This window comes from Schistocerca piceifrons, chromosome 5 (assembly GCF_021461385.2).
Source record: "Schistocerca piceifrons isolate TAMUIC-IGC-003096 chromosome 5, iqSchPice1.1, whole genome shotgun sequence".
Taxonomy (NCBI): Eukaryota; Metazoa; Arthropoda; class Insecta; order Orthoptera; family Acrididae; genus Schistocerca; species Schistocerca piceifrons.
Genome location: NC_060142.1, coordinates 54,545,950 through 54,573,239, shown reverse-complemented (window position 1 = coordinate 54,573,239; position 27,290 = coordinate 54,545,950). Strand labels below are relative to the sequence as shown.

The 27,290-nt window shown below is 41.0% G+C and overlaps 1 protein-coding gene across 1 annotated transcript in view; it reads right to left on the bottom strand.

The window, feature by feature from the left end:
- LOC124797941 (1-acylglycerol-3-phosphate O-acyltransferase ABHD5-like) overlaps positions 1-26,463 on the bottom strand; it is a 51,170-nt gene extending 24,707 nt beyond the window's left edge. Inside the window, exons 1-5 of the mRNA XM_047261077.1 lie at positions 26,178-26,463; positions 16,981-17,057; positions 15,439-15,645; positions 6,191-6,365; positions 5,471-5,619 (exon numbers count right to left, since the gene is read on the bottom strand). Of these exons, the coding sequence (XP_047117033.1) occupies positions 5,471-5,619; positions 6,191-6,365; positions 15,439-15,645; positions 16,981-17,057; positions 26,178-26,221 (652 nt within the window). The 5' untranslated portion in view covers positions 26,222-26,463. The remainder of the gene's footprint in view (positions 1-5,470; positions 5,620-6,190; positions 6,366-15,438; positions 15,646-16,980; positions 17,058-26,177) is intronic.
- Positions 26,464-27,290: the final 827 nt, after the last annotated feature.

Here is a 27,290-nt window from a genome sequence, read left to right as displayed (position 1 = left end):
AAAGAGCCAACCCCTCTGATCCAACTACCATTAACCCTTCACAGCTCTCTGACATGACTTGCTGACATACTCAGTCTTTCATATCCCCCAAAACTTCCTCCCGTCTCCTCAAAATACATTAATTCATTAACACCCATCCCATAATTCTGTTTTCAGAGATTGTGCCAAAATTCTGACCCCTATTGAAGTCTCAGAACTAAAACTAACACAAAACTAAGTTCAACCATGCTGAATTTGTAAAGGATGTTCTTTCCTTTACTGATTCTCTGAAGTGGAAATATTTTTTCACCATGTAGTCCACTGACAACAGCCAACTATTTTTTCACCATGTAGTCCACTGACAACAGCCAACCAAAGTCCTACATAGAACCTTGTTTAGAACATATGCAACCTCCCTCCAGCCATGATCCTCCTCTCCCTTCCACAGTCATCCCCTGGTAATCTTTCAGGAATTCCTCACTTCTAACCTGGCCTCATCTTTCTTTCGTATATCTCTCCCCAGTCAGTCCAACATCACTCCAGTGGAACACATACCTAACTGTAACCTGAAAACCAATCCAGATCTTATCATTTCCACAGACAAATGCTCCATCACTGTAATCATGAATTGTAATGCATATGTGCCTGAGGGCCTCTGACTTTCCAACATATTTGCAAACAAACCTTACAACTATAATCCCATTCCATTCCTTGTCAATGCCTTAGGTCCATCCCAAAACCTGAACCTCAATTCACCTCCCTCCTCACAGCAGTGACCCCCATACTTCAATCATTTACCTACTCCTTCAACTCCACAAACTCAACCCCACAGTTCTCCCTACTGGTCATCCTGCTGTGTCTGAGTACAATGCTCCCAGCAGAACAAACCTATGCCTTTGTTAATAAACACCTCCAAACTATTGTCCATAACCTCCCATCCTACACTCGTAACACTGCTCACTTTCTTCATTACCCCTCCACAGTTGTTGGTCACTGTGGATGTGATGTCCTTTTACACCAACATCCACTATATCCATAGCTTTGTGGCCATGGAACACTACCTTTCCCAATGTCGTCCTGATACTAAGCCCACCACCTCTTTCCTAATACTCCCAATCAAATATATAAACAAGTCCATGGTCCTGGCATGGATACTTGTGTGGCACCATTCTGTGCCAACTCATTCATGGTACACCTGGACAAATCTTTTTCATCTAGTCAATGTCTAAAACCTATAGTCTTGTTCAGATTCATTGATGATATTTCCATTATCTGCACTCATGGCAAAGACAACCTTTGGTCTTTCCTCCATAACCTCAACACCTACTCCCAAATCCACTTTGCCTGATCCTTCTCAGCTCAACTTGCCATCTTCCTAGAAGTTCATTTCCACCATTAAGATGGCTCCATAAAAACTTACTGATCATATCAAGAGCACCAACCATCAATAGTATCTCCAATCTGACAGCTGTCATCCATTCCCTATCAAAACATCTCTTTTTGACAGCCTCACTACCCTTGGGCACCACATCAAGACTGGAAGGCAGAAGTTGTCAAAGCGTACTTATCACCTTACCTGAAAGTTAACTGACAGACAATATTCTACCCAGCTCATCCATAAACAGGTGTCCTGTGCCGTCTTCTGACACAAGCAAATGTGTTAACAAGCACCAATCAGCACTCCTCTAATCACCCAGCATCCACCCAACCTTGAAAAATTCAATGCCTTCACCAGGGCTTCGACCACCTCTCAACAGTGCCCAAGATTAGGAATAACCTACCACCATCCAAATAGTGTTCTGGTAGCCACCCAACCTACAGAATATCCTTGTCCATCCTTAATGCACTCCTGCTCCCTATGCTGCACCCCATACAAACCTCATACAATGGCATGAGATATCCGTTTATCACACAATCCAAGCTCAAACCATATTTCACAACCTCTACTCTTTTTGAAACCTTGTGTTCAGCCCAGGTGCAAGACCTCTCCCATGCATCCACCCACTGCCTGCTAATGGAGTCTGGTCATGGGCATTTTCTAGCTAATAAAAGACAGGGCCACATGTGAAAGCAGTTATATCAAACAATAGATATGCAGTAATTACAGCACCACATTCTGTGTGCATAGCATGGAACGAACTATTCACCTGCACGAATGGCCTCTGCCGAACTATGAAAAACTGCAAACTTGACCTTCCAGCTGCCAAACATGCTGCAAACCTCAGCACAAATCCCTTCAGCAGCTACTTGACTACACGGATCATTTGGATATTCTTAATGTCAATGAAATTCACCAACAGCTGTATACTTTAAGATATTTTATTTTATTCTGAAAGCAACCAGTTTCAGCATTTCATTTTTCCATCTTCAGGCCCCTAAATAATAAAAGAGTATATATGTAGTATATAAGGGTGTACAAAGCACGCTTACAGAAAGTGACGGGTAATCATAACACTGACATCTTGAGTTGTCCGGTGTTCTGCCGGATATCAGCGTCGTACTTGCACGATATTTCGGTCACGTAGCTCGTAACCTTCATCAGGTGCGACCTGAGACTGCTCCTCGAGTGGACCTGGTCCAGTATTTATGCCTATGGCCTTCCCCCTCCACCAACGGCTGCAGGCGCTTCCTCTGTGGTCCGCACCCATTCCCTGCGACTTGCTGGAGCGTTGCTGCTCCGTTTTCTGTCCGCTGCGGTTATAGGTGTTCCCTCTGCGGTCCGCGCCCACCAACCCCGCTCCTGGGGGTTTCATCTACGGTCTGGGGTACCAAGCGTTCCCCCTGCGGTCCGCACCCGCTCACCATGACCTGTTGGAGCCTTGACGCTCCGTTTTTCGTCCACTGCGGCTCTGGATGTTCCCTCTGCGGTCCGCGCCCACCAGTCCCACTTCTGGGGGTTCCATCTTCAGTCTGGTGCGCCTGGCAGTCCGTCAGAGGCTCATTTTGCATCTCCATGTCTCTGGTTCTTCTGTTTGTGCAGTGTTGCAGCTGGCCCCGTTGCTCCTTTAACAATTCCAGAGCCGGATCCCAGGCTCTGCTTAGCTGGTACCCTGTGTCATGGTTCATAAGATCGTCAGCCATTTTAATTTCTATCGATTCTCTTATAACAATGTCCCAAAATCTGGGTGTTTGTGCTAGAATCCTGGTATCCTCATACTTCATGGCATGATCTAGTTCTAGACAGTGTTCAGCAATGGCTGACTTAGTCACCTGTCTTAATCTAGTGTGACTCTGATGTTCTTTGCACCTGATCTCCACAGTTCTTGTCGTCTGGCCAATGTAGGACCTGCCACATTGACAAGGTATATTGTAAATCCCTGGTTTTCGTAACCCCAGGTCGTCTTTGACACTCCCCAGCAGTCCCCCAATCTTGTTGGATGGACAGGAAACACACTTGATATTGTGTTTACGGAGGATCCTACTGATTCTGGCAGAAATAGAGCCAGCATAGGGCAGATATGCCACCTTCTTTGTTTCACATTGGTCTTCTTCAGGAACCTGTGGTATAGTGGCTGGTTGGAGTGCCCTCTCAATTTGTCTGTCCGTGTATCCATTCTTGGAGAAAACTGTTTTGAGACGTTCTATCTCTATAGGTGATCTGGCCACATGGGATGGACAGGCTCAACAGGTCGTGGTGAGCGGGCGCGGACCGCAGGGGGAACGCTTGGTACCCCAGACCGTAGATGAAACCCCCAGGAGTGGGGTTGGTGGGCGCGGACCGCAGAGGGAACACCTATAACCGCAGCGGACGGAAAACGGAGCAGCAACGCTCTAGCAGGTCGCAGGGAATGTGTGCGGACCACAGAGGAAGCGCCTGCAGCCGTTGGTGGAGGGGGAAGGCCATAGGCATAAATACTGGACCAGGTCCACTCGAGGAGCAGTCTCAGGTCGCACCTGATGAAGGTTACGAGCTACGTGATCGAAATATCATGCAAGTACGACGCTGATATCCGGCAGAACACCCGACAACCCAAGATGTCATTAGATCGCCGGGAAAGCCTGAAGAGTTACATCAATCATAACACTGCTTAGCTTAAAAATGAAGGTACTGGCATTCAATCAAATCTTTTTGTGTATACAGCACACTAGATTAAAACATGTGTACATATTTGTTAGTAGCATTAAACCATATCTCTGTGTACATCCAGCACAATATACTAAAATATGTGTACATCTTTGTTAGTCATAAAACTAACACCAGAGATTTACAATGGAACACATAAATACATTAAAGGATCAGCACTAGACTGTATACAATCAAGAGCTTGATTGAAACAAAGCTCATCTCTCTTCTCATATATATATGTAAAATGTCACACAGTAAGCTATGAAGTACAATAGCATGCATATTTACAGCCTAGGCACTATCACAGAGGGTAATACAATTACATGCTATTGTACTTCATAGTGACATTTTACTTTAAATGAAGATTGGCCCTCATATATACCAGGCACTTCCTGATCTGAGATGAGCTTTGTTTCAACAGAGCTCTTGATTGTATACTGTCTAGTGCTGATCTTTTTAATGTATTTATATGTTCCCTTGTAAATCTGTCTCATTAGCCTAAGCAACTGCTTTCCAATAATCAATAATTAGTATCATCACAGCCGTGGGAATGTACATTTGGGCATCTGTGCAGTTGTATGAGTGAAGGTATGTACTTTTACTAGAAAAAGCAAGAGCTCAAAAGCTGGTATGACCACTGTTTTTCTTTTACATGTCTCTATGCTTCACACACCACTCCTCAATGAGTGAGCGACTGCTTTTCCCTTATTTCACATATTACTAAAAGTTAATAATATGAGTGGCATGAATGAGGAAAACTAGAATTAAAGTAGAAAAGTGTGTCTTCAAAGTTAAAGAGTCTGGTATAATATGAACCTCAATGAGTGAGATCATGATTAGAGATCAGTTTCAAATGGCTCTGAGCACTATGGGACTTAACACCTGAGATTATCAGTCCCCTAGACTTAAACCTAACTAACCTAAGGACATCACACACATCCCTGCCCGAGGCAGGATTCGAACCTGTGACCGTAGCAGCAGCGCGGTTCCCGGCTGAAGTGCCTAGAACCGCTCGGCCACAGCGGCCGGCTAGAGACCAGTTTGCTGAAGTTGATAAATAGTGCAGAAATGTAAATGTATCTGTGTGTTCTCAGTGCAATAACTATTACATGCTAATCAGTATAAAACAGGTCTTGGGTAACATTTGTTCATGGTTAGGAATTTGTGTTGGCTTGACACTTGCCATAGATTATGATGCTGACTAGTCATCTAGGGAAAGGCTGATGTATACACACAGTAGGTGAAAGTTATCATTAAAAGAATAAAAAGATATCAGAAGTAAATCAAATGTAATCTTGCAACAGAATTAGCTGAAGTTTACAATGCTTTTCTAATCACAACAGTTATTCAAAAATACACTGTCACTATTACTACTCACAACACAATGTTTATGTATCAATTTTAACTTCATGACTAATGACTTACCAAATGGTCCTGCCAACCGAATAGGCCACAATGGATTAAATGGTTGCATAATAAAAGCAATTGCTCGAACCCAGAGAGGAATGCGTCTTGAAGCTTCAGGTGGTCTTTCTGGGAAGCCCCATGGATCAGCCAGTATCAGATGCTTCACTCTGCACTTATTAAAAACATTAATGAAGCTAACTAAAACATATCTTCCATCGAGTATCATTTCATAAATTTATTACTGTGCAGCTTTAACAAGTCACAATTATTTACAATATTAAAAGTATGTAAGTGAGTATACTATCAGTGAAAACAGTGGGCGCGCAAACACACACACACACACACACACACACACACAAATAAATAAATAAGTAAGAAACATAACCTTAACAACAAAAATTTGCTGGAGAGAAACTTCACAAAACTCAAAGTTTCATAATGGTTCAGATTCGAAACAGAGCATATGAAAAAGCAATACATTGTTCTTGGCAACTGCTACACATGCCCATGGGTTTGCACAAGTACACAAAAGGAATAGAACATTGTGTGAACAGTACACAGTAATGTAGAAGCCTCTGAAGTTAGGAAATGACTGCTACATTTGTCACTTAACTCACAGAAACCTGTTGAAATTAGTACTGTCTAATCACTTAGTTATGAAACACCATTAAGCAAAAGGAAAGCATCACTGTAGATCATTTACATTGTTAATGTCTTGATTTAGGCACTGGTATTTACCTCTGTGGGTGAGCAAGTGCATAAGATGCAGCAAGGAATCCACCCATACTGTGTCCCAAGAGTATAATTTTTTCCAGTTTCATTTCACGCCGCCATTCCTCCACAGAGCGCACAAATTGCTGTTCTGCTTCCATTGCATCTTTGCTGAATGTTGGTCTTGAACTTCGACCAAAACCTGAAGTGAAAGGATTTTAATTAAAAAAGCAGTGATAACACACTACTGGTTTGATGTGATAATATTACTAAGAGATTTACAAATAAAACCTGCCATAATGGCCAAACAACTTGCTCTTTCAATCATTTTCAACACAGTAAATGTTTCACAATTATTTTCTCTCCAAAAATTATAGTAACAAAATGTTTGGGATTTTAAAAACAATTCAAACATGTTGTTAAACAGTATCTTTTTTATGTCACAAAAATGTAATATACTGATGCCAATTATTAACACACTGGGGCTCATGATATTCTTTGTAAAAGACAGGCCTCATATTTTATTTCTCAGCCAAACCATTTTTGACTGGAAAGTCACCATTCATGAATATTTATTAAACTTTATATTAGGCCATCCATCTTATTATCAGTAATGATAGGGACAGAGATTAACAAAGAAATAACAAGAAACAAAAACAAAACAATCTTTCAACAAATATTCTCCCACAGATAGGATGAAAAGTTATGCACATGACAGATCAAAAGATTCAACTATCGTTCAAGCACACAAAATAAAATAATTGTGTATGATGAATATAGTAAAATGTTTCAAAAGAAACTGCATGGTAACATTCATTTTATTTTGTTAAACATGAATAAATATCGTCTTTTAAACTAACTAAAACTACTGATTAAGTATTCTTCTTCTGCACACACACACACAAAGTATTCTTCTTCTGCACACACACACACACACACACACACACACACACACACAATGACCATTGTCTTTGGGCACTAACACCCAACTGTGACTGTGTCCGACATGGGCAGCAATCTAGCTGGGGTGGGTAGTGAAGGTAAGGAAGAGGTGTTGGGCTGGAAGGAGAATGAATAGCAGGAAACAGGTGGGGAAAGATGCTAGAGATGGGAGTGTGCAGGGGTGTGGTGGGGACAGGATAGGGTTGTTAGATGCAACATTGGGAGGCTCCACATGGGGAAGGGGAGGGGATTTAAAGGGAGAAGAGGAAAGTAGGGAAGAGGAAACGAATATGTACATGTGTTGGTGGGCAGAAGACGTGTAGCACTGGAGTGGGAGCAGGGACCCCACAGTGGTTTTCTATCACACACCCAACCTACACAACATCATTGTCCATCACTACTCCATCCCTGCTCCCTAACCACTTGGCTCATAGCCTGCAATAGACCTAAAAGCAAGACCTAGCCCATCCATCCTCCCACTACAACCTTCCCCAGTCCCGTCACTGTCACCTCTATCCCATCAAAGGCAAGGCCACCTGTGAATGTACATATGTGATCCACCAATTTAGCTGCAACCACTGTGCTGCATTCTACTTGGGCATGACAACCAACAAGCTGTCTGGCCATACAAATGGCCACAACCTAACTATGGCCAAGATGCAGCTGGACCAGTCTGTTGCTGCCAAGACAATGTGCTTCCTTTTAATGACAGCTTCACAGCCTGTACTAACTGAATTCTTCTGACCAACATCAGCTTTTCTGAAATGCACAAGTAGGAACTCTCCTTACAACATATCCTTCATCCCCATAATTGGTTTCAGTTCTTTTCCTTTCATTGCTGTTACCCCCTCCTCAATGAACATACAAAATAAGTAAAATGATAGAGGGCACTGTTCACACACTCTCCTTCTGTTTTTTGCTTCTTTCTTGCTATCATTATCTAATTCAGTACTTTGACTTTTGTATATACTCAAACTCAGTCGCCTGTCCTTCCAGTCAAGCCCTACTTTGAGCAAAGCTTTGAAGTGTTAACAGAGTAATAGTAATAATAAAATTAATAATAAAGAAAGTAACAGAAAATAAAAGCAATAGTTTCAGGTAGTAGTTTAATAAAAATCAGAGAGGGGGATGAATGCAGACTGCTGAAAAAGGAAGCAAAATACATTATGGCAAAAAGAAGAAAAAAAAGAATGGGCAGAATAATTCATGAAAATAACAGAACAGAGCTGTGATGGAAAAATCAACATGTTGTACAGAATGTGAAAAAGGAAGAGGCATGTTACAACAGATACCCCAAGTATGATAAATAAAGCAAGCAAGGAAGTGGAGAAAGTGGATGGAATAAAACAACTACAGTGGAAACATTTCAGGTAACTCACCCAAACCCAAGACAGAACTAAATAGAAGGAATGAAAAGAAGATGAGTCAGAAGGGAACACAAGTATTCACATAATTAACACAAGAAGTAGTACAATGGGTGTTAAGGAAAATTAATGGAGGAAAGGAAGTGAGAGTTGAGATGAAGGCAGGAGGTAAGTAGGAAAGCTGTATCACAATCATGGAGGAAATGTGGAAGGAGATACACACACTTGTAGACTGAAAGGAGGACATTGTTACACCTATTTTGAAGAAAGTATTATAAAAAAAAAGTGGGATCATGCTACTTGAGGTCTTAGAAATAAGAACATGGAGCAAGGAAGAAAAGGAAGTATGAGAAGAACAATAAGATTTCAGATTTTGTAGGCTGAACAAGTGCCGAGTATGGATAGAGCATGGTGACGACTTTCCTTGACAGAGGAAATGCATGTGATAGGGTATGCAGAAGGTATGGGAAGATTTCCAGAATAGGTGTTGATAAACACACCGAATGGATGGTAAGAAAAAAGATGCATGAAGACAACTGAAGATCGAAGATGTGTAAAGGTTGGAGAGAACAGACTGTATGGAACAGAGACAAAGACTACAAGAAGGAATTGTTCTTTCACCATTACTTTTCATCAAAGTGTCACAACATAATGGCACAAAATACTGTTAAAGAAAATAAGGAGCTATGCTAGTCGCAGAGAGAAAGTGCAGGGAGAACAGGAAGTCCAACAGCAGTTAGACACAGAGAAGGAAGAAATAAAAGATTGTCTAATGAATTTTAGCATAAAAGAGAGGGGAAGTTTTGATCACAAGAAATGAGATAAAGTGTATTAATGCAGAGGGCAGAATTGAAGAAAGTGAAAAGTTTTAAATATTTTGTCAGTGCAACAGATCAGAGTGGACAATGACACAGAATGTAATGAATGACAGTCGAAAGTTCAAACCTTCTACAAGTCCACCAGAAGCTTGGTATCGAGCAAGGGATTGTACCCTAAAAAGACAATAGTGATATGCTACACATACCGCACACTAATACTGATGAATGTAGTTGGGAGATGGGTAATCAAGGAAAGAGACAAGAGTAAAATACACTAAACATAATGCAATACCTGAGGAGCAGCATAAGAGAGACACACAGTGATAGGGTAAGAAACATGGCAGTCAGAGGGACATAAAAAGTGAAACCCTGCAGGCAAAGCGAGAGAATCAAAATAGTAAAGACAAACAAAAAGTGAATGGTCAAATGAAGAATACCAAATGTGATACATGAAATGAATGCAGAGCAGGAAAGGTCATGTGGAAAAACAAAGGATAGTAGGCTAATGGGAGTACAAGAAGCGGTGCACAAGCGAAGGGAAGACTGGATAAAAATGTGCTCTCACATATAGTGGGAAAATGCACAGCTCATGCCCAGTAAAAGGAGGACATTAGTTATCCATGTAAATAATCTACAGTTCATTACAACAGTTTTAATACGTTTTAATAAAAAAAAAAGTATATCAGAATTCAAAACTGATGCTGCTACCTCCTAATTCCCTATTTAAATTATCTGAAGCACTACATTTTTAGACTGTCATTCATTTTGAGAAAACATGATGTAGTGCAGCTTTACCATAATTTACCTATCTAGCACAGATAAAAATGGTTAAAACATGAAGTAAGAGCATCTTTCTCCGAGTCTTACAAGAATGACAGAAGGGCAACAAACACTAAAATGAACAAAATCGGACATGAAAACCACAGAGAGACGAAAGAAACAGGTAGAAGAGATAAAAACAAGAGAGCAGATTACCATGGCTGGCTAACAATGAGAATAAAAAGGAGAAGCCAGCCACTCTGCAACACATTAAAACCTCCACCCTAAAAGCACTAGAATGGACACAGAGGGACAAAGGACATGCGCTAAAACTTGCGCATACCCTCATGAATAAAACGTAGAACTAAAGTGCTGTTGAGGCATTGTCACCCAACACCGAAGGTAGGATGCTAGTAAAGTTAAAGTCCGCTGCAGAGCAGCTAAAACTGGGCAGTCCAGCAAGAGGTGGATGACCGTCACTTATGAGCCACAGTGACACTGAGGTGGGTCCTCGCAACATAGGAGGTAACCACGCGTTAGCCACATACAGCCAATGCGGAGCTGACAGAGGACAACTGATTCCCTGCGAGAGGACCGCATGGAAGACTTCCACACATTCATAGTCTCCTTAACAACACGCAGTCTGTTGTGCGTACTGTTATGCCATTCCATCTCCCAAAGCCAAAAAACCCTGCGGCGTAAGATAGAACGCAAGTCAGTTTCAGAGATGCTTATCTCCAGAAGCAGTTTCCGCGTAGCCTGTTTGCCCAGCATGCCAGCAAGTTCGTTGCCTGGGATTCCAACATGTCCTGGGTCCACACATCACCACTGAACGACGGGACCGTTCCAGGGCATAGATGGACTCCTGAAGGAATGCTACCAAAGGATGGCGAGGGTAGCACTGGTCCATAGCTTGTAGGCTGCTCAAGGAGTCAGTACACAGGAGAAATTACTCAAAAGGGCATGAGTGGATGTGCCCAAGAGCATGAGATATGGCCGCTAGCTCTGCAGTGAAAACACTGCAGCCATCTGGCAAGGAGTGCTGTTCAATATGTCTTCCATGAACATATACAAAGCCTGTGTGACCATCAGCCATTGGTGTAAACCACTTTGTGGGCCCGGTACTTGTTGAGAATCAAGAGGAAGTGATAGCGAAGATCCGCAAGGATAATGGAGTACTTAGGGCCATGCTAAAGCTCCAGAAGGATCTGTGGCCTAGGTGTACACTGTGGAGGTGTACGTGAATGGACCTCAAGGAGAGGTGGTAATGGGAAGGACTCCAGTTCACACAGAAGGGACCAGACACGAACCGCAGTCATAAGCCTGACCTGGGCCACTGATGCGGGAGATGAACCACTGTGGTTGGGAAAAGGAGACAGTAATTCGGATGCGCACGAGAACTATGAACATGTACAATGTAACTGGCAAGCATTTGTGCATGCCTAACCTTCAATGGAGGGACTCAGGCCTCCACCAGAACACTGGTCACCAGACTCGTTCTAAAAGCTCCCATTGCTAGGCGAACGCCGCAGTGGTGCACTGGGTCAAGTAAATGCAATGCTGAGGGCACTGCTGAATCATAAACCAGACTCCCATAGTCAAGGCGGGATTGAACAAGGGCTCTGTTGAGCTGCAGCAGCGTAGAGCGATATGCACCCCAGTTGGTGTTGCTCAGGCAGCGGAGGGCATTGAGGTACTGTCAGCACTTTCGGTTAAGCCAATGAATATGAGGTAGCCAAGTCAATTATACAATGAAAACCAGTCCTAATAATCAAAATGTCTCCACTACAGTGAGTGGATTGTCATTAAGGTGAAGTTCTGGTTCTGGATGAATGGTGCGATGCCGACACAAATGCACGACACATGACTTCATGGCTGAAAACTGGAAACTGTGGGCTAGGGCCCAAGACTGTGCCTTGTGAATGGCTCACATAGGCACCGCTCAGCAACACCAGTACCAGAGGAGGAGTACGAAATGCAGAAGTCATCCGCATACACAGAAGGTGAGACCGACGGCCCTACAGCTGCTGCTAGACCGTTAATTGCCACTTAAAATAGACAGACACTCAATACGGAGCCCTGCGGAACGCCATACTCCTGAATTCAGGGGAACTATGGGAGGCACCAACTTGGACACTGAAGGTATGGAGCACAGGAAGTTTTAGATAAAAATCGGGAGCGGGCCCTGGAGACCCCACTCATACAATGTGGAAAGGATATGATGTCGCCAGGTTGTGTCGTATGCTTTACGTACGTCAAAAAAGATGGCAACCAGATGTTGGCATCTGGAAAAGGCTGTTTGGATGGCAGACTCGAGGGACACAAGATTATCAGTGGTAGAGTGACCCTGGCGGAAGCCACCCTGACATGGAGCCAGTAAGCCACGTGACTCCAGGAAACAACTCAACCACCGGCACACCATATGTTCCAGAAGCTTACAAAGAAAGCTGGTGAGGCTGATGGGCCGGTAACTATCCACATCAAGTGAGTTTTGACCGGGTTTGAGCACCGGAATTATGGTGCTCTCCTGCCATTGCGATGGAAAGACACCATCACACCAGATCCAGTTGAAGATGACGAGGGGATGTTGGACTGTGGATCCAATCCAGCCCAGGAGCTGTGTGGGGGCAATGTGAAAGGGCGCTAAGGAGCTCCCAATCTGTAAATGGGCATTATAGGGTTCACTACGGCATGTAGTGAACAAGAGGACTTTACTTTCCATCCGCCGTTTGAGGGTGTGAAAGGCTGGGGGTTAGTTATCCGACGCAGAGGCTTGAGGATAGTCCTCAGCAAAGTTCTCAGCAACTGCATCTGCGTTAGTAGATAACACGCGATTGATGTTAATGCCAGGGGCACTTGTTAGGGTCTGGTTTCCCAAAAAGACATCTGATCTTTGTCCAGACTTGGGAAGGTGACGTACTGCACCCAATGGTCGACACATACCTCTCCCAACACTCATTTCCATCATTTTATAAGCTGGCGAAGGTAGGCACGGAGCTGCTTAAAGGCTATTAGGTGCTCAAGGGAAGGGTGCTGCTTACGTCGCTGTAGAGCTCGCCGATGCTCTTTAATTGTCTCAGTGATTTCCGGTGGCCACCAAGGGACTGTCTTTCGCTAGGGGCACTCTAAAGAACGAGGGATCGTGTTTTTCGCCACAGAGACGATTGTTGTAGTGACCTGCTCAATGACAACATTGATGGCACCATGTGGGGGATATTCAGCATTGACAGCAGAGGTGAAGGCTTCCCAATCTGCCTTGTTTAAATTCCATCTGGGTATGCGCCCATGGGCATGACGCCAGGGGAATGACAGCAACATGGGGAAGTGGTCACTACCACATAGGTTGTCATGTGTTCTCCAGTGGATAGACAGGAGAAGGCCAGGACTGCAAACCGAGAAATCGAAGGCCGGATATGTGCCATGTGCCACAATGAAATGTGTGGGGACACCTGTATTTAAGAGGCATGAGTATAGAGGGAATGGGCACTACAAATGTAGTGTGTGGACAGTAAGTTGGAAGTGTGGATCTCACTGGGAGCATGCCAGAGATAAGTCACCGCAGTCGCACCATCATCCGTGTCCTCGATGGATAGTGCATCTGTCATGTAAACAGGAGATCCCAGGTTCAAGTACTGGTCAGGGCACACATTGTCAACTGTCCATATTGATATTTAGCAATGCCTGTAAGCACCTAATGGTCTGGATTTCATTGTTAATTACAAAATGGTAGTTCGAGCAAGATGCACGGGACATTAATTTGTAAAGTCATTACCAAAGTCAATATTTCTAGATCCGCATTGTCAAGAGCATGCCCAGAATACCACACGTCAGGCACTACCTCTCACCACACACAACAAACTGGCTGACAGCTTTCACTGAGAGCAGCGGCATTTGTGTGCAGTTGGCAGTGCTAACAGACAATGCTAATGTGAAATAATCGCACAAATCAATGTGGGACGTACAACAAACATATCCTTTAGGACAGTGCAATGAAATTTAGCATATGTAGGCAGTGGCAGCAGGTGACCAATGTGAGTGCCTTTGCTAGCAGCACAAAATCACTTGCTGAATCTCTCCTGGGCTTGTGACCATATCGGTTAGATCCTAGATGATTGGAAAACTGTGGGCTGATCAGATTAGTCCCAATTTCAGTTGGTATGAGCTGATGGTAGGAATCGAGTGGGGTGCAGATCCCATAAAGCCATGGACTCAAGCTGTCAGTAAGGCACAGTGCAAGCTGGCTGCACCTCCATAATGGTGTGGGCTGTGTTTAAATGAAATGGACTGAGTCCTCTGGTCCAATTAAACTTATCACTGACTGAAAATGGTCATGTTCAGTTACTTGGAGCCAATTTGCAGTCATTTGTGTACTTGACATTCCCAAACATCTCATCAGGCTACAATTGTTTGCAACTGGTTTGAAGAACGTTCTGGACAACTCAACTAAACGATATGGGCATCCACATCCCCTGACATGAATCCCATCAAACATTTATGGGACATAACGAAGTACGCAAGAAGTCAGTTTATGCACAAAATCTGCACCAGCAACACTTTCACAATTACGGAAAGTTACAGAGGCAGCATGGCTCAATATTTCTGCAGGGGACTTCCAACAACTTTTTGAGTCAATGCCATGTAGAGTTGCTACACTATACCAAGCAAAACTAGGTTTCCTGAATGAAATTTTCACTCTGCAGCGGAGTGAGTGCTGATTTGAAACTTCATGGCAGATTAAAACTGTGTGCTGGACTGAGACTCGAACTCAGGACCTTTGCCTTTCGCGGGCAAGTGCTCTACCAACTGAATTACCCAAGCACAACTCATAACCCGTACACAATTTTAATCCACCAGGAGGTTTCAAATCAGCACACTCTCCACTGCAGAGTGAAAATTTCATTCTGGAAATATCCTCCAGGCTGTGGCACAGCCATGTCTCTGCAATATCCTTTCTTCCAGGAGTGCTAGTTCTGCAAGTTTCACAGGAGAGCTTCTGTGAAGTTTGTAAGGTAGAAGACTAGGTACTAGCGAAAGTGAAGCTGTGAGGACAGGTCACAAATCATGCTTTGATAGCTCAGTTGGTAGAGCACTTGCCTGTGAAAGGCAAAGGTCCCGAGTTCAAGTCTCGGATTGGCGCACAGTTTTAATCCACCAGGAAGTTTCAAAAATAGGTTTGACACGATACTGGGATGTATCCCATTACTTTTGTCACCTCACTGTGTGTGTATAGACACTGGCACATTTTATGTAACAAAGTTTATCGTAAATAATATCTACGAAGCTTAACTAGCTAAACGAACTAGTCTAACTAGAACTATGTTTTGATTTTTTCATTGTTTTAAACTATTACACAGCAGTTCTACACATTGTCAAAAGTAGTAATAACACTAACCCAGAAGATCAATTGCATATACAGGTCTTTTGCTGGCCAATGAATCATAATTAAGACACCACAAAGCAACACCTGCTGCGAGACCATGAAGTAATACAATTGGTGTTCGTGGAGATTCTTCATTAAGAGAAACGGTCCATACTTTGTCTGATGTCCCGACAACAGCTCCTATATCGACATACCATCCACGATATTTTGTTTTTAAACCTGTAACAATAACATAATTTTAAAATCTGAGACCAATAATAAAAAGTTCTTCTACATAACATAACAGCAATTGGAGAGCACTGACTTTATTTATGGCGAAGCAAAGTTTGCAGCACCAGCCGTCGGCTTTGATCCATGACGTAGCTGTGTTGTGTAACATCATTGTGATCATGTTTGCAGATGGCATGTTGGAGTAAGTACTGGTATACTTTAATGAGGGATGTTTATGTTTCTAAACTGATTGTAACTGATGTTGATGTGGCACTGGACTTAGCGTCGAGGGTACCCTGTGCTCAGGAAGTCTGTTTCTGCTTGTTTGGTAATGAATAATTTTAATGTCATTAGTTATTGGCCACTGATTTGTTTTTGGTTTTGGAATTGCTAGTTCATCATGTTATTAATGGGTCACGGTTAGAATTTTTTTTATTTTTTAGCTTGGTACTAGGCACGGCTCTTACTAGTGATTTATTAGTTGCTGCTATAGATGTTGCTACTATTAAACTTCTCTGGTTAAATGGTATTACGGTTGAATGTATGACATGTTGGCAGTGTGGGACATTGTATTGGGGTCAAGTATTAGCTGTTTAGTTGTTGGGTGGTGGTGGTGGTGGTGCTGTGTGTGTGTGTGTGTGTGTGTGTGTGTGTGTGTGTGGTGTGTGTGTGGTTTTTTTTTTTTTTGGGGGGGGGGGGGCTCTGTTTATGTACATAATTTTCTTTGAGGTGTGGCTATAGAAATTTATGTTGGAGTAGTTTTTGTGACTTTGTATTTCAGGTTGGTGCCTGCAGTTCACATTTAGTAGTTTATAACGGTGGGTATCGTGGAGTATGGTGGTGCTATTTTGGTCTGGTACGATTTTGATAACAGTTATATTAGTTTGGCTCATGGGTATCACAAGCTTTTTCCAAGCTATATAGGTCAAGTGAAATTTCCAGTACCCCTTTTTAATGGTTTTTTAATTGTGATTCTGCTGAGGGCTGAGGTTTCCATTGGTTGAATTTTGCATTAGTATTTGATTTTGTATGTCTTTATGATTCTGATTGTCCCCACCCAAAACACACAATTCCTACACTTATTCCATTAGTTTCATGTTAGTTCTGATATTACTTTTTTGTTTTGTTTGTGTGTATTCACATGTGTAATGTGTGACATGACGGTTGCCATATTGTATAATTTTAAATAGGGGTATCTACCATCTTGATGACATCACGGGTCAAAGTTGATGTCTGGTACTGCAATCTTCAGTATTCTCTAACTTATAAATGTCTTCTTTAAACAGAAAAAAAGTTCAATTGCATTTAGAAAATCAATAGATCTCAATTACATTGTACACTTACATGTCATTATTTTCTTTTCAATTGTCCGAAGAGTATCTGTTGAAACTGGACACCATTGCAACCATTCCCACAATTGGCTGAAAGAAAACATTATCAGAGATGTTAAAGTTTTGAAAGCACCATTCTGTTTTTACTTCAAACACCAATTGTTTTTAATAAATCAGAACACTAGCATTACTCAAAGATAAATAAAAAATGCCACTTTCTACTGGAAACAGTAATGTAGAGTGCTACAGAGTTCTATAATACAGAGGATTATGTCTTCACCAAGGAAAATATAAAGAACATTTATATTGTTCTACTACAGAGTGCAGCTGCACACCACATACATACACTCTATCAGATGATCCATGATTACCATCAGCTAAACACACTCTTAGAAAGTGCTTAGAAATTATGACATCTACATCAGTAGTAAAATAAAGGAAGATTCAGGTTTTACAGCCCATCAACACAAGTTCAGATTGGACAAAGAAGTGGAAGGAAATCTTAGTGTTTGCTTTATGGGCATCTTCGGTGCAGCAACTCCAACTGATTACTGTTAGGTATTTTTGTGGCACTCCTATGCTGACTAAAATTTGACGTATATAATCTGTTCCGCTCTGCTATGAATTTTTTTTGAGTCTTAAATTAAAGTAAACTTGGTAAGTATCCCACAAAGATTATGCACCACTTAATATTTGGTCAAACAAAATTCGTTGAGAAATAACCTTCATAAATGACAGACATTGTTACAGTGAATTTCACATAACCCAATTTGGCAAAACCAAAGAATTCAGTAGCACCTGTTAACTTGGACCTGTGACATCAACATGGCAGACCCCTACTTCAGGCTTATTCAATATGGCAACCATGACATCACCCATCACAGACGCAAAAATATACATAAAAAAATTGCAGGAATAACTTGAAACTAAGTAGACAGTCATGGGGTTTTGGGAGGCGAACAAAATAAATGTGTATGATGATTCTAATAATTAAGGCGCACTGAAAAAAATACTAATGCAAAAATCAAGCACACAAAATCCTGTCATAAAACCAAAAATTTTGATTTCATGAAGCATCTATTAACAAATCTGTCACAGTTGCAATAAATGTATTTGACAACTAGTTTCAAATGAACTGGTTCATTCTGAAATTGGCCTACTGTGGCTGCACTGAAGGTGCCTGACCTTAATAACAAACATCAAAATGGCAATAAATGCTCTACAAAATGTTCACAGATGATTGTCACAATCAACGTGGGCTACTTGGCAAGTCAGAATCAGACTTTATCATGCACAGTCATCTGTGAACACTTTATAAAGCATGTATTGCCATTTTGATGTTTGTTATTAAGATCAGGCACTTTCAGTGCAGCTTCAACAAGTCAGGCTTGACACTAGTTGCCAACTATATGTACTGCAACTATAACAGATCTGCTGATAAACACTCTATGAAATATTAACCCTTAACTATAGTCGTGGGTCCAATCACTGTACCCAGGTTGAATTTTCGAAGTGGCATGCAAGACAGTCCGCCTCCCCCCCTCCCCAGCACCTACCTTTAGTGTGTTGGAGTGCACATTGTGAGATGGATGCATTTCATTTGCTACTCCTATGGTACATATTGGCTTTCGCGAGTGTCCAATGGACTCATGACTATAGATACGTAACTTTTTTTTATTTTTGTTAATCTATTTACTTTTGTTTATTGTTTCAATTTATCATGATGGCAAATTGTAAATGTGTATGTGGTAATGAGGATGACATAATAGAAAAGTGGCTGAATGAAGAATTAGAAACCAATGATGATGAAATTAATGAAAACTCCTTACCTTCTTGTAATGCTGAAACATATTCAGGCAATGAGTTCTCAGACAATTACGAGGGCACTGTTATAGACAGCGACCATGACATGAGCTCTGAAATATCTGACTGCGGAAGTTCTGATGACAATAGGGTGAGTGAACAACCACATTGCAACTGGGTATTTTTACAGGGAAAATTGGTATAGGTGGGCTAAAGCAACAACAGCATGAAATACTCAAGTCAGAAGCCATAATACTATGAGATTGCCATCTACTACATCTCAATCAAGACCTGTTGAGCCATACCATCCAAATGAAGCATTCAGTTTACTGTTTGACAGTGATACGAACAACAAAATACTGATGTGAATTTTAAAATTTTCCAGGCGAATTGACTGTTCCACAAAATACTGTTTTGGACCAATAAAAAATTAGAAACTTTGATGCTGAGTTACAAATCTCCTGATCATACAGCACTGAGGGAAGAACTGGACCGTTTCTTAAGTCTGTTGATGAATTCTACTGTGCTCATATCAAATCATGATGCTATTGTATCAGTCTTTGTGACAGATGGAATTGGAAGAGTGTTTTCCAACAAAGCATGTCTTCTTCATCATTTTAAATAGTTCTAATATGCCTCCGCTTCAACAATCCTGAATATATAGAAAAGCACAAAAAAACCGACCCACAATGTATCACTACAGAAATAATAAACTTAGTTAATAAGAATTCTCAAGCATTTACTCAGTTGCTACTAGTGAAACAACTGACGAGATGACGTTAAGTTTCCGTGGGCAGCGTTACTTCAAAATACGCATTCCCAGCAAACTGAATAAATATGGTCATTTTCTATGGTAAAAATACTGATGGGCTCACTTTGACAGATGAAGAGGACAAAGTACCAATACCAGTACAAGTCTGTTTACAATTAAGCCAACCAATTCTGAACACCAATCATAACATTATGACTGACAGCTGGTACACCTCATTGGAATGTCAATACTATGTGAACAAAAGGCATTATAGTGGTAGGGATGATGAAAACCAAAAAGGAAATTCCTGAAGAATTTTTGCCACATAAGGATCGTTCAATTGGATCTTCACTCTTTGGATTCACAAAAGAAGCAAAAATTGTCAAATATGTACCAAAAAAATAAGAGCATCATACTTGTGTCTTCGATGCAGCACGACAACACAAGTCTGAAATCATTCTGCACCATAACGCCACAAAAGGTTGCATCAACGCTGTTGTCCAGATGTGCTCTGTATATTCAAGCACTCACAGAACACATCGTTGGTCTATGCCTTTTCTGTATACACCGTTGGATATGAGTGCATTGAATGCTTACATCATTCAATAGTCATGAAAGAGCTGAAATGACAGAGATGTTGTTCTTGAAAGGCATTGCTAAGGCTTTATGTGATCTATATATAAAATTGAGATGCTATAATCAGAGACTGTCCGCACAACTTCAAATATGCATTGCGACAACTATCACAATTCCACTGGCAGGGAAGGGAACTTCTTGGGAGACTCTAAAACTGGATAAGAACAAAATGAAGCGATGCTCATTCCATTTGCCTGGAAAGAGTGCGAAGACTGTGTACTTATATAGACTAAGTGTAGATGCAGTGTAAGCAGCCCGTATGCGTGACTTGTGGAAATACTGCATGCAATTAATGCCTGTAATTGGGCAAGTGGTACATTTTTTTTTTTTTTAGAAACATGCTATAATTTTTTGTTAATTTTGTGATACAACATACTTTCATTAATTAGGAGACAAAATATTGGTTTAGTTAACTTGTTTATTTTGTATTTTCTTTATGTTTCTGTACATCACACATTTTCAGCCTAGGAAAACTGATTTTGTAAGTGTCATTTAGACAAAGAATTGTAGACTCCTACTGTTGATTTTGATGGGTCAACAGAAGCGTCCAATTCCATCCATCGGCTTTGACCCGTGACGTAATCCTGCTGTGGCGTGACGTTACAACGATAGGTGTCGTTTTGATGCAGTCGGCGGTGCTCTGTTGGTGTGTTTATGGGTTGTGTGTTATGTGGTGTATTGGGTTTAGTTTGCAAGTGTGGCGTGTTTATAGGTGTCATTTTGATGCGGTCGGTGGTCCTCTCTGGTGGCATTTTTATGGGTGGCGTGTTATGTGGTGTATTGGGTTCAGTTGCGTGTTAGTCCTTGACGTGTGTGGTATTGCTGTTGACTGTGCTTTTACAGGAATAGTTTTCAGTGAGTTATCGATTTAGTTTTTGTTGTGTCTAAGTTACTGTAGTGTTGTTTGCTGTTTGTCGTGTGTGAATTTTTTTACATTACTTTGTTTATGCCTTTGTTAGGTATGGATATGACTGACAAATTGAACTTTGTGTGTGCAGATGGAGGACAGTGCTTTGTCCCTCATCGAGTTTCTCTAGCTTTTTGAGCTGTTGGCCAAATGGGTGAAGTGCTCTGTCTGTTGGGAGGAAATGCGATGGACGAAAGTTCTGGCGCCTCGGACCAGGGACGGCTTCATGTGGAGCTGCCATAGGGATAACCTATGGTGCTCTATAGCGTGAGGTTCCTGGTTCGAGAAGTCTAGTTTGGACGTGCAAGAAATTGTGTTAATGACTTATCATTTTTGTTATAGATCCTCTCTCAGTTTCTGTGCGCATGAGATTCATGTGAGTGAGAGGACTGTGCTTGATTGGTTTTCATTTTGTCGTGAGGTGTATTCAGCGTATATTAAGCACAGGAGTAAGTTGGGTGGGCCTGGGGTGGTGGTGGTTGACAAGTCGCAGTTTGGGAAGAAGCAGTATGGGAGGGGTAAGTCTTTGGTTGGTGTATGGGTGTGGGGGGCTGTTTTATCGGGAGAGGGGGGGGGGGGATGGTTCAGAATGTGTATTTATGGTTTTGGAGGGATGGACAAAAAGGGAATTAGTGGGATTAATTGAGGATTTCATAGAAAAGGGGAGTACCACAGTTTCAGATGCGTTTTCATCTTATAGGTAGTTTAGTAGTTAAACATGCCGTTGAGTTTAAAAATGATGAGACCGGGGCCTGTACGAAGACCATGGAGGGGTTTCGGGGGCCGTTAAGTCAGTTATTGGAAGGGGGAAGAGGCGCTCTTCTAATCTTCAGTCTCATTTAGATGCGTACAGTTGGCGGAAGAGTGTCCCTGAGGGCTATTGTATTTTTAGGTTTTTTTTAAAATGTCAGTTAGTATGATGTATCCGAAGGTGGTTGGTTAGGGAGGTGTCGTGGGAGGGGGAGGGGGGGGGGGGGGGGGTTAGTTGTTGCCGAGTTTTTTGGAGGTAGACAGGTGGTAGTTGGTGGTGGTGGTGGTAGTGGTTAGTGTTTAACGTCCCGTCGACAACGAGGTCATTAGAGACGGAGCGCAAGCTCAGGTTAGGGAAGGATTGGGAAGGAAATCGGCCGTGCCCTTTCAAAGGAACCATCCCGGCATTTGCCTGAAACGATTTAGGGAAATCACGGAAAACCTAAATCAGGATGGCCAGAGACGGGATTGAACCGTCGTCCTCCCGAATGCGAGTCCAGTGTGCTAACCACTGCGCCACCTCGCTCGGTACGGTGGTAGTTGTTTCGTGATTTTGTTGTGGAATCTCTCTTTTGTTGCTGTTGTTGAGTTGTAGTGTGTGATTGAGAGTTTTTTGGTTTTTATTATTTATGGGTGTTTGATTTGGGGGGGCTGGGTTGGTTGTTTTGTTGTGGTTTTTTTTCTTTTCTTTCCTTGAGTGGGTTTGTGTATGTGAGATTGTGGTGTCTGACCTAGAGTGCAGTGTCAGAACTTTTTTGTGGTGGTGTTTTTCTTTTCGGTGTTTTTTTTTTTTTTTATGGTTGGTGGGGTATTTGTGAGTTGTTTGGTTGTTGGTTTTGGTGATTTAGTATCGTGAGTTACTGTTGACCTATATAGGTCAAGGAAAGTGTTCGATTCCAATTTGGTTTTTCTAGGTGTTTTTTTGTGGTAGTAATAATTGTGGCAGTGGTGAAAGTTTTGGAGTTTTATAATGTGGTATCAATAGTTGCTGTTGAGATATATAGGTCAGGGAAGTGACAGATTCCAGAGGATATGATGTGTAGTGGGATTTGGTAAGGTTGTGGGGTCATTTTATTTTGTCGTTTTGTGTCATTTCGTACAGTGTCGTATGTTTATATTTAGTTTGTTCCCACCCAAAAACCCCCAATTTCGCACGGTTGTCCCATTAGTTTCATTATATTTTTTGAGGAAGAAGTGTGTGATGATTTTTCGATCTGTTTTCAAGTTTGTTGTCATGTTTACGTAATGACATCATAGGCACAATATGGGAGTTGTGAATGGTCGTTTCTGCCATATTGGTGACATCATGGGTCAAAGCAGACGGGTGGAATCGGACACTTCCGTATTCCCATTTTGATAAATGTGTGTTATAAAATATTAACTTAAATATCCTGAAAAATCCCCATATACACGGTTCCAATGGACCCACGATTATAGAAGCGTAAGTATTTTTCACTACTATAGTTAAGGGTTAAAATGTTGCTGATACTGTGTCAACAAAATGCTGAAACTGAAAAATTCTGATATCTAACACTTCACTTGGCCTATACAGCTAAAACAAAGTGCCCTGTATCCCAAGACCGAAGCTCATTCGTACAACTAATACTGAAAACCTAATCTTAGCAATGTAGGTAAAACAAGTGCCACAATTCCAACTAATCACAATCCAAACTAATTACCAACTATGAACAACACAACCCAAAAGACTGTAAAAAAACAGCATTAACACCAATTTTTAAATGCAATTTCTACAGCTGCTCCACCACTGAATTGTCCTGAATAGAAAACCCTGAACATATTTGGTGAGTGAACCTCATCACTGTTATTGCTAAATATTTATGTGTATGACTACAGGTAACGTTGAGAGGTCGGCTGCCAGAAACGGACTAAATGCTGACCTTCTGTAGGTCTTCCTGTACTTAGTACATTCTGATAAATTCTCTGTTGAACTATATCACAATCACTATTATTCACTAATATACCCACACAGTAATAAAAGCTGAACATATGATTTAAAACTTGTCTTCAGATTACAAAAAAGTATAAGACTTAACACTAGAACTGCCAACAGGACATTTCTGTCCCTTAGCAAAATTTTGTTCCCTCTGCCAATTCTATCTGTTTTAGGTCATCAATGAGTGTTCGTGACTTTCAGTATTTCTTAGCCTACCTCATTCTGAAATAAAGTCTTAACACTTTTCGAGAAAAAATAATAAATACCTAGGACTGCCAATGTGACATTTTTGTCCCATTTCATACTAGGTGCCAATGAATGCTACACATGTTGGTAACCTTTATTGCATCTGTTGCTCCAATGGAGATATGAAACTTTAAGTGTGGCTTCTTTCTCAGAATAAAACATTACATAAACAAAACAAACAGGCACTGTGACAGTGTAGCTCATCATTGTTGTCTATTGATGAGCAGATGTTAGCTTTGACAAATAATACTGAAGAAGCTGAATCAGAAAAAAAAGGTGTAAATGGTATTTCAACTGATTCTGATACTAAAACAATTACATGAGGGAGTTCAAATGGCTCTGGGGCAGCAATGAAAATTGTGATGAATCTTCATGCGTACATGGTAATGGAAATTTGAAGAAATAAAATGTTTCCGAAATCAAATGGTTTTGTTTTATTGATCAAAGAGAGGTGTGTACAGCACTGAGGGATGAAGTATCATTAGAAGAGCTTGATGCATTTCTTGCTATTTCTATGAAAGGGTACCACTTAATCCAGATGAATAGAGGCAGATCTTCTCTGGTCAAGAAATGAGCAATCTATAGGTTTCTAAAATTGACACTAACTTCCGTTTGCCACACTGTCTACATCCTTCAATTGTAGTCCACTAAATTCATCATCAAATGCTTGCAACATTACTTGGATTCCCTCAAAAGGAAGAAAGAGACAATGAAGAATAAGACCAATATTGTTATCACTGTGTACCACCCAGGCTCGTAATACTTGAACGATCTCTGGATCATCAACACTGTCTGCTCTTTCAGACATGCATGTAAATTTGATAATTAATTTCATGTACCATGGCTCATTTGCACAATAAATTGTAATGATGCACAATGAGTAATTTCACATTCACATCACAAATTAAACTGTAAATGCGATGCCATACGGTTCATTTGAAACATTATTATGACACACAGTACAACTACCGTTTTGCAATCTTTGGCTGTACTTATCTACCCCTGCTATCCATCTATACTTCTCATTCTTCTTGCATTATTGTTTTATTTTCAATTTGGAACAGTTAATTCTTCAGGTTTTGTTGTCTTTATCTAAAGTCCCATTTGCAATGGTAGCCAGCAACATATTTTCCATTGAGCTTGTAGAGAAGAAAAGTGCTCTGATTAGTTTCAATTGAGGTGTATTTGTACAATCACAATGATATTCATATAAACTTCACCATATTGTTTACAGTTTAGTTTGGGGTTCTATATTCTTGTGTTGAGGTCTTCAATAAGATTCCATCTGACAAGGAAAGTAATTGAAAACCACTACAAATTGAAAGGAAATTAAAAACTAACTTCATTAACTACTACTCCAACAAATTAGCTGAGTATTTAGTTTCAAGTAATAAAAATTCCTAATGAACACATTGCTGTTTTTGTCCTTGAGCCAAAGATGGAACTGATTCAGCTCTCAAGGGGTAGCCTATCCTCTGCAAGCCTCTTCATCTCTGGACAACTATTACATCGTACATCCAGTTGGACCTGCTTGCAGTACCAAGTCTTTGATTCCCTCCACATTTCACATCACCACCATATCATGGCTCAAATCAGACGGGCAGTATCTAACGCTCAAGTTGTATCAAAGTCTGCATGTAGTGTCTCATTGTAGACAGTGGACTTAAGGCACGAGGGGTGTAATATTTTCCAAAACGTTGAAAATTAAGTAGCCAATATTAATTACAGGTAAAGATGTTAATTACAATCATTTTAGAGAACTCTGAACGGAAATATTTTCAAGAGGGGAGAGCATATACAAGACACTAAAAGAAGAACACATTCTGAATGGCAAATGGGGGGTCGTCCTTCAAACAGCGCTGGTATAACAACCGTAAAGTTTACTTACACTACAAAATCTCAAATAACGATAGATTTATCAAATAATTTCTGTTCGGTGAGACATCCTGCAGTGTGGCATTGCACGGTGGAGTATGCAGCTTAAAAATTCTCCAGTGGCGTCTAATGTAACGAAAGGCCTTCCTAAAAATAAAACTTCCCTACACAGAGCGCTTGCCAAACCAACTAGAACTGATAAGGCTCTGTCGGTCTACCTTATTTTCAAACACTCCTAAACCTTATTTCCAACGAAATTATTATTTATGATTACAGAAAATACTCAACCTGAATCGGCTTTTCACGCTCACAACCCCACCTTCAGCTGCCATTTTCAATTAGCAACTTTCTTATCAGGTGGTACTGAAATGACACTTCACGTAAACTAATACGCTGCCGGTTATTGTCAGTTCATGTTCATATTAAAGTGAGAAGGAGCCATGAATAAGGAATGATATAACTTCGCAAAACTCCACATTACGTCATCCATTCCCAAATACAAGCCAAACAACAAAAATACTAAAAATTTTCCAAATTAATTACATGACGCCTTTCAAGGCTAACACAGTCAAAGACTAAACTACAACTGTCATTCGTTGAACGCTATTAGACAATCTTTGCTTTCTCGCTAAACCAAAGAGAATACATTAATCCAAAGACAATTTCACGCTCAGCAATTACGGTGGATTAACGTTTGAGGGAACATCACCATCATGTGCTTGAACGTCGACGGTCAGAGGAACTCCTGAGCAAACACACTACACGGTACGTCAACGTCGACAGAACGTCGTTACGTTACAACTGATTCGTAAAATACTCAGCAGTGGCGCTATTTCGCAGTTCATGGTAGAACGTCATAAACTGTCGAAATTTACTTTACAGCAGTTTGAATATCGCTGTTGCTCATGATGATGAGGAACAGAGAGCAAAAAGAGTATGGGTTAGAAAAATGTTAAAATCGAGACTGTGAAGGAGAGTTCCACACTCTTTACAAGGAGCTGGAAGAGGAGGAGTTATCGTTCTATGAATATATCAGAATGTCTAAACAATAGTTTTTTATCTGTTAAGCAAAATACAAATAAAAATTACGAAATTAAATTAAAGATTTAGGCGTCCAACATCACCTCGACACAAGAAGATGGTTTGTGTACAGTATAGCTAGATGGGCCATTTTAGTGTACTTGAATTATGTTTACATATGTTTCTGCTACTTGCTGTTCATCGTTAATTTGTTACGAATCTTATTTCCAACTTCTGCACGCCGTTTAAGCTTTATCATAGATTTTCTTTTCGCTGTTCCACTGGAAAAATCGCCAGTAAAGCACACTGAACAAGACATGTGTCCTTTATTTTGCAGTCTATTCCTTCAGTGTAGAAAATAAAATGCTTTAACCTAGTATT